Here is a 9,068-nt window from a genome sequence, read left to right on the forward strand (position 1 = left end):
AGAGAGAGAGAGAGAGAGAGAGAGAGAGAGAGAGAGAGAGAGAGAGAAGAACGACGGCGGGTTTCCCACGGGATTGCGAAACGCGTTTTCCCGGCTTATTATTTGCGTTAAAACGAATTTTATGTATTCGCGTTCGCATTCACCCGAGTACTTAGCAAGTTCGGTGCGTGCTTTACGACAACGGGAGAGTGGAGCTGTAGCGTGCAACAATAGCGCTGCCTTTTCGTGATAAAGGGTTATGACCGCGTCTTGAACTTTTATAAAGGACGTGCCAAGTTTGGAGGGCCGTGAACGCCAAACGCGCCTTCGGAATATCGCGAGACTTCCGGTCGGGGTTACGTGTGTTACGCGAGAGCGAAGGTGGAAGCGGAGGTATCGATGGTGCAAAACCGACCACCATATGTATTATCTATGCTTCTATATATCCCGATATGCTTCGTAAATGCACGCAAATATGTCACATCCAGCATCAGCCGCTGGAGTTTTCGAGGAGGAGCAGGAGGAGGAGCTGCGACGTTTTATCGAACGAGAATTTAGGTCATCCCCGGTAAATGCCTAAAATATAATTTCACGCACAGATTTTGCACTCCGCTCGGAATTTACTATTTTTGCCGGTGGCTATACGAACGCAAATTCAACGCGGATTCGCGATTTTGCCTCGTGTCCTAATTAACAACAGCTCACAAAACATATGCATAGGAGACGAATATAAAAGCCCCGGGAAAATGTGTACGTACATACATTTGCGAACGTTTTGAAAACTCACGCTCGCGTTTGTCTTTTTTTTCTATTATTCATTTCTCAGAACCATATTTCAGTGCTCTCGTCTCTTTCACGGCGCTGGGCATATTTTACACCCGGAGACGGGCTTGTTCGAGGCGCGCTCCTATTGTGGATGCGTTTTAAACGAGCATTAGTCTCTAACAAATGTTATAACGCTTTTCGAATCGAAGCGAGCGACGTAATGGCGCGTATCGCGTAATTAGCGCTAACTGCCGGCGTTTAATACCGAGTTTCGGCTTGTCTAATGCGAAGACCGCGCGTTTATTGTTATCGCGAGCTGACAACACACGGCCGCATTCAGCTCTGAACGCCTAGATAGACGGGGCGGCGGCGCGGCGGCTGAATTCCGTATTCAAAGTTCTTCGTCGCGACTTGCTTCGGGTCCCGTCTCTCCGCCACCATCTTCAAGATAAACGGCTCATATATCCCAGATGTAATTCCGGACGGCGGAGAGACGCGCGGCGGAACACAGTTTCGGCGGAAAAACTTGGCACGTTCAAGGACGAATGTTCGTTCCGCGCGACAACTAGCGCGCTCTCCTCTCGCGCGACATTTCCCGTCGCTTTGTTCTTCGTCGTCGGCGTCGACTTCCGGTCGACGTTTTTATCACCCGGAACGACGACGTCCCGTGAAAGCCGAGCTCGTCAAGAGGTGCAATTTGATGTATGGCTTGTTGGGCCAGGTAAGTTTGCTCCTCGCAAAGATGTCGTTGACCCGCTACTATTACGCTAGATAGGATTAACCCTTCCGGCCCGCCGCCGCCGCCACCGCCGCTGCCGCTGCCGCTGTCGCCGTCATCGCCACAGGGCCGCGTATACATGTGTATTGTATGTACCTACATATAACGTGTATGCCATGCCAGGCACTACTGGAAGCGTGCACGGTACGCTCGTTAGTAGCCTCCGAGTCGAAACCCTGAAATTTCCATATTCGTAGTCGCGCACGATGAAGCCCGGCGGTCGGGATTTTTAGCGCTTCATCTGTTTACCTCTCAACTCAATTGCCAGACAGTTTCGTTCCGCACACGGCCGGCGAACACAATCGAATTATCTGATGTGTCGGGCAAATCACTGAAATTACTCTTTATATAGCAGAGTCGGCTACTCGCGCGCTATTATTGGCGACGGGGAAATTAACTCGAAATTTGCATTTTATTTATTTATCTCGTGAAATCTGGCTAGGATAGATCATGGAATCGAAGGCTGGGATATCTTTGGCGAATTTTTTCCGGCGAATTATTTTCAGGGTATCGAGCCCTTAAATCTTATTAGCGAAGCTGATAATCTGAAGGGGTGTACTCTTCAGCGCTATATTGGTCAATAGCAAGTAACTATGTACCCCACGTCAATTTAGTTCGGGCTAACTATCACGTAATTTCATCATGCTTCGTCATCGTCTCGAAATTACGCTCTGCAAGGCTGCATCCTTGTAAACCATTGAGCAGCACCGTGGCCGTCATTGTCGATGCTTCCCCCCCAATGTCTTTCCTCTCGTGCCAAGTATGAAATAACTTTGTTATATTCGCGATATCGACATCCCGATATGTCACGCCACCGGAGTTACAGCCCGACGAGTCGCGCGAGCCTCGTCTACCAGCAGCGCCTGTAATTAGCGCGGCGTGTCCGAGACTTTTTGATTTAACGTTAACGTCGTCCGGCGCGATATCGTTGGAAAAGAATTACAGTTTTATCTGTTTCATCGCGCGACGCTGATAAAACCCCGTTGGTAACCGACTTCTTAGCGTATATATCCTCGTCGTCGAAACCACGAAATTAGGATCTAGAGGGTCCGTGTCCATTATATCAACGATGACCGGTAACTAAGCGCGATGGTTTGCTCCGTCCGTTTGTGTGGTGCGGTGGCGGCGAGTATCGAGTAATTTCATTACCGCCGCGCGGACGTCGACACCTCGACGCATCCCGCGCGGATTAACGGTGGGGAGGGGACCCTGCGGCGTGAAGGGACTGCCGTGATTCCCCGTCGTTTGCTGTCGGCGTTGACTAGCGATGCGGCTAGTCACGGTGGCGCGATAGATAGACCGCGACAATGGTATCGGCCCAACGGTGGGCGTCTATCTCCTGTCGCATCTCCAACCCTGTCGTTAGTCTCTCGGCGCGCGTGCAAACGCCCGCGCGCGAGCGTCCTTAATCTGATCCGCGTGATCCGCAATCAGGCGGACTGCGGACTGTGGGGGAGGAAACAAACGACTCGGGGTCCCCGACATTCGCGCGCCTCGCATATACGCCGATCCGGGTCATCCGTTTGGCCGCTTTGGCCGGTCCACCTCGCTCCCGCGGATCGTTGTTTCATCCCCCCCCTCGTTTATGAACACGAGCTGCCATGTAAACGGAAGTTCGGGATCGGCAGCGGCGAAATGGGGCACACGTTTGCGTGCCGAGCCGCGATGGCGCATCCGGACATGTCGGCAAGAAGACCCGGGGGAGATTGCGAAAAAGACAGGACAGAGGGGATGTATCTGGGACGACGACGACGACGGGAGACGGGGTGAGGAAGGATGGCGCGCGAATAGACGCGGTTCTGATTACTTCGGAGGGTCCCGTCGTCGCCGGCGAGTTTACGCTCAAGGTCTTCGTGCTTCCGAAATAAAGGCGAAAAGAAAAGAAGAGACTGTTGTCCGCGGAGAGAAAATCGTGTCGGTGCATAATTATTTCTTCCTTTTCTTTCTCTGTGCGTCCAGGGTACGAGATAGCTCGAAAGTCGAGATGTATATACGGATCGTTGGACCGCCTCAAATTAATCGACCCTCGGAATGAGAGAAATATGAGAAAATGTGCGAATCAATTTGATTCCCGTTTAAATTACAATCAAAAATGCAATTAAATTTGCAGATATTATAATAGAAGTGATAATTAAAAACGGACTAGCAATTATTATTATTACGATAATTTATATCGTTGAATGTTTTATCGTTATCAACGGTATAGCTCTAATTAATTGCGTTTTCGCGTTTCGCCGTGCGTTTCAACGTTTTAAGAAATATTCTCTAGGTGGATCAATATTTTGACAGATCAATAATGGGGTCTCGGGGAAAAAATGGTGCGGCACGCCGGGGCCCGCGTACTATAAATCCGTCACAGCATAGTTCCCAGTTGTACCTGACGCCCGCAAACACAACATTGCTTTCCATGCTCCCGCATATATCTACTTTTCTGCGTTCTAACGGGAGCTCGCGAAGCGAAAAATGCGCTATTGATCGAGTGAAAACATTTTTCTGCGGTACCCGGTCTCGTCTTTGATTTTTGATATTAGGAATTCTCATTACGTACCCGTCGTATTTTACTTGGCGGCGACCCCGCGCCGTATACATATACACACGCACACACACACACACAGGGATATCTCGGCCTTCCTCTACTCTACGATTACATCCCTGCCGCTCTCATTCGGTTTACTACGCCTTCAGGTGCAACCTGACGCCGTACGTGCTAGATGGAATTCGATATAAGCGTCGCTTGAACACGGAATCATTTAACATGAGGAGGAGGTAACTGAAACATTTCCAGCTCTTATTTCTCAAAGGCCTGATCCTTTTACTTCTTACTAGGGAAGAAAAAGGAAATTCGTATACTGCCAGTCGCGCGCTGCGCGAGACGCGATATTTTCGATCTGCCTATAACGTATCGTCTTTGATGATACATCACTGCACTCCACCGTAGAGCGAATCTCGATGCTCACAGAAGATTTAGCATGCATCTATATACATATATATGTATATGTAATATATATGTATGTGTGTCTCTATGGCATATACATATCTCTCGCGCGCGTATTTGACTTCATACTGCATAACTTAAAAGTTCCCGAAGAAAAACGTTCGACATAACTCGGCGCACTTATATCGAATTCGCCCGAATGTAGACTGCATTACGTCACCATAGAAAGAGTTTAACCGAAGTTTAAGAGGTATCATGAAAAAGCGGGGGCAGCGGGGAGGAGAGGGTTAACTTTTCGGGCCCCCCCACTTTCCGCGCGCCCACTAAAGTCGAAACGATACAAGGAGCCTATCGCTCCTATCCCGAACGAGAGTCGGGTCGATATCCCATCTGTTTCCCACGGTTGGAGAAATGCTTAAGTTTAAGTGCGCGGATGTGCTTTTACTCACTCGGCGTGGAGAGGCTTAGACTTAATAGAATACGGATACTTTCAGTCAAGTCATTCGATATCGCATCGCAAGATACTGGGAGGGTGTTTCCCTTCGGAAGTATCGATACCTTATGACAATCAAGAAGAAAATATATAGTGTCGTAAATCAATATGAACTCTAATGGAAGTAATTATATAATGTTATATATTTTATAATATATTTTCCAGTATATAATAATATGTACATATATATCTACATATTAAAATAAAATATTATATAAATCATATTGTCTTTTTTATGCCAATAATACCATGAATGTGCCATATTTGATAAATTTTGGAAATTCACAATTAAATGTGTAACGAACTAAAAAAAACATTCACCCCACTCAGAAAGTGAAAATTTGCACATTCATGGTTCTGGCACAAGAGGGGTGACACATAATATTTATCGTTACAATATGTTAAAAAATTATTCAAATTTAATGTTTATTAGATATTGTTATCGTCTTTAGTTAACGTTATTACATTATTTGGTTCACCGAGGTGTCTTTCAGCTATAATCTATCGTTCTATCGCAAGAGTATAAGGCATTGCTACTAAAAATATCCCAAAATAAAGTATCTGGTATTCCGAATACTCCGATATCAATTCGCGTGCATTTCTATCCGCATTCTGCGTTAATAGTCCGTCTTGCGACAGTGCGTAGAGTGCGACTTCCGCACAGGCGCTTGCAGAAACCTCTCTTGCTCTCTCCTTCTCTCCCCCTTTCTCTCTCTCTCTGGGATTCGTTCGGGCTGGTTCGTGCCGAGGTGCCCCTATCTCAGCCTCGTGCTGTTCCAACATCGGGTACTCTCGGGCGCGCGTGCGAACGACCGAGAGAGAGAGAGGAACCCGGGCGTGCGAGAGGGGGTTACACTACGCGGTGCCGCCGCCGCCGGCCGCGCGCGCGAGGGTGGGAGACGGCGCCCCGCGCTCCAAAGCCCGTAGGCCGCGCCACCGCCACTACTCCGCACACGCGATCACCGTGGGGCACGGACGCGCACGCTCTCTCTCTCTCTTTTTCTCTCTCCCTCTCTCTCTCTTTCTCTTTCTCCCCGAATGCCTCCTCGCCGCCGCTGCCACCCGCTATTTCCGCGCGACGCGTGCTCGCCGCACGATCGGGACGCGTGTGCCCCGTGAGTGTCGCCGTGACTCGTCGTGAGAGGGTTGATGAGTGCGCGCGGTGCCTCAGTGCCTCCGGTCGGTGAGAAATTAGTTTGGTGAGATAGAAAACGGAACACAATAAGGGGGAAAAAAACGAAAAAGAAAGAAAGAGAAACGAGGGATAATAAAGACGGACTGTTCGACGATTATTTATTCGACGACGCGTCTCGCGACGACGGTGGCGATTGTTCACAAAAGTGGATTTTCAATGTGAGCCACGCGCGTTCGCGCGAGGCTGGATTGTGTGCGATAAAAGAAACCGGAGTACCATATAGTGCCCGCAACACCGTAAGCGGGGTTTGATTTTCTCGATCGTCCGCGTCAACGATCGCGCGCGGTGCGTTTCGAAACCACACACACACGCGTTTCTCGCTAACTCCCGATCCTCTCTTCTCTCCCTCAGAGTTGAACGACTGCGGTCGCGGAGGCGGCAAGAAATCGTCCCGGGATCATCATGGACTGGACCCGGCGGATTTGTCTGACCGGCTTGTTATTGTTCTGCCTCGGATGGATCGGGGGTAAGTGCAGTGTGTTATATTCCGTGTGTGTGCGCCACTCTGGTTTTTGTATCGCTTGTTAGACCCGGCGCTTCGGCCTCGTGCGCTGACGCATGAATCGGGGTCTTTGTCAAACAACAGGCTCCACCGCCGCGCCGCCGCTGCCGCCGTGCTGCTCGATCGATTCGATTAATCGCCGACGATCCGCGTCGGGAATGCGCGGCGTTTCGGACATCCGCCGGGGCCTGCCCCGTCGCGCGATGCTGTTTTGCTTTTGTTCGCGGCGCGACGTCGATGGCCTATTTGCGGCCGCTATTATATGAACGGGTTGCAACGGTTGAAACGATAACAACGCACGTTGAGCCCGCTATCTGAAGGTAGCAATCGCAAATTGTTCCGCAACAGGGGTCAACACTTATCACTCTGGCCGTTGATACAACTGTCTCTCCCACGATAAATACTTTAACGCCAGACCCCCCTCCCCCCGCCCCACGCCGTTAGAGCGTTTCGCTCGTTATCCTCAAACTTTAGAGATGTTCCCCCATTTAACTTTAGTAATCTTTGACTCCAACTAGAATATCACGTCTATATTCTCGCCTAAATTCTCGCCAGCCCCGGTACTGGCGCGCGAGTTTTTCGGAGCCTATGCTATTTTCTCGCTTCTCTGTTCTTGAAATTGGGAAAGTTATGAAATAGGAGAGATATAGTTCGGGAAGGCTGAGCCGCGTTCGAGGATATTATTGATTCTTCCCGCACTAGCCGTTTGAAAGTAGTCATACATTTATTCCGCCACGACGGGAATGACATTCTATTGGTAATAAGTAAAACGCTGACTTTTTGAATTTTTAAGCAGTCCCACCTTCCCGTGTGACTCATGCATTCGAGTCTGCAAAGTGTAACTTTTGAATACTTAAGTATTGGAAATGGTTTAAGAAGCGATAAAGTACTTTCGGGTCCGCGAGAACACCTAAACGTGCTATTATACCGATCTGATCTTTTGTTTTAAATACAATCCACGAGATCTATAACGATATATAAAATTGAAGACAAAAGTTGAAGCGAGGAAAGATTTCTTTGTATGTCGAATTTTAAACGATCACTTAAAACTGTTTGAAGCTCATACATTCCACTCGCTGCAGGCAAAAGTCGGTTGAGATCTGTTAAAATTTCGTAAAAATTAAAGTATCGAATCGAGAGAGATTATTCGCGAGGTCGCGACATCTCGTTTCTTAAGGCGCGCGCTCGTACATATAAAATGTTCGCGAGCTTTATGAGAGGCAACGTCGCGAATCGGAGGGATATTTGGTTTACTGATGTAAAATACGTAAAAAGAAAAAAAATAGATGACAGCGGCGACTATAGGAGGCGAGTAAAAAGTAAGTTGTCGTTTTTTTTTGGTCTTCTTTTTCCAGTTTCCTCCTCGGTGCCCCGCAGCCTCCGGCGTTTTTCCAACGCTCTTCAATTCGCGAAACGATTGCGGGCATGTTGAGATATGCATTTCCGACAACTCGCGCCCGTCTATATTCTCGATCCCCTCCCCTCGCGTTGTACCCTCGCGCTCTACACGGCCCTCTCACGCCACTCATTCCGAAACTCATTTCGCGATATGGGATAAACAACGGCATTGTCGGAAAACACGAATGAAGCTCAAACGAACGTATACCTCCGCCGCAGTGCCGTATACGATCCAATTACCACCGTGGTGTTTCGCGATTGCGTATCGGGTATGCTTAATTTAACGGAGTTTCGATCCTGTCGCTGACATTATCGATACCCTGGAAATGTACGAACATTACCTGCCATCGCTCCGTTAATTTGAGAGAAAATAGACCAAACGTGGAGAAACGCACGCGGCGCAAAGAATTGATACTTTTTGAATGCGCCAGGATGTAAAGTATTCTACAGGATTATCATCTCCGAGAGATCGTGCTCTTTGAGCCGTAATCGATCCCTAATTAAGGTCCCTAAGTAAAGGAACGAAGTTGTCGGTGATTAAAATGTCCAGTAACGAAGTAACGATACTTAAACGATTCCCTCACGGTTGACTTAACTTTGTTCGTCGCGCCGTTCTCTCCTCCCCGTGGCTAATAAGTATGAAACGGTACAACGAGGGTTACGCGATCTTCGCGGGAGATATCGACGGGTATAAAAAAAAATTTGTCACGAAATCGATAAGAACGCCGAGGGGGGCGCCGCATCAGAGAGAGTACTGGGGGTTGCTCTCCGCGGGGGGTTACACATTCCGCGTACAGGCGTATCGCAGCAGGTACGTACTTACGTACATTTATCGTGCCTGAACTTCAATTTCGTGATGGAAGTGGATTAATACAATTTAATGGCGTCCCGGGAGAATTATATGCGCGTCGACATCTCGTACCTCGATCTGCCTGCAAATACGCATATACGTATACATGTTAGGAAGGTCCGTGAATGTGTGTGTGTGTGTGTGTGTGTGTGTGTGTGTGTGTGTGTGTGTGT

At 48.6% G+C, this 9,068-nt stretch overlaps 1 protein-coding gene across 4 annotated transcripts in view; it reads left to right on the forward strand.

Moving 5' to 3' along the window:
- Positions 1–9,068, forward strand: part of LOC112461559 — a 186,654-nt gene that overhangs the window by 80,237 nt on the left and 97,349 nt on the right. The window contains exons 1-2 of one of the 4 annotated variants that reach the window (XM_025026958.1): positions 5,904–6,430; positions 6,497–6,611. In XM_025026958.1, coding sequence (XP_024882726.1) covers positions 6,548–6,611 — 64 coding nt within the window. In that variant the 5' untranslated portion in view covers positions 5,904–6,430; positions 6,497–6,547. Of the gene's footprint in view, positions 1–5,903; positions 6,612–9,068 lie in introns of those variants that run through there. The other 3 variants (XM_025027020.1, XM_025027095.1, XM_025026884.1) reach the window with 3 other exon arrangements.

The sequence above is a fragment of the Temnothorax curvispinosus genome, unplaced genomic scaffold (assembly GCF_003070985.1).
Source record: "Temnothorax curvispinosus isolate PA1 unplaced genomic scaffold, ASM307098v1 QBEX01000173.1, whole genome shotgun sequence".
Classification (NCBI taxonomy): Eukaryota; Metazoa; Arthropoda; class Insecta; order Hymenoptera; family Formicidae; genus Temnothorax; species Temnothorax curvispinosus.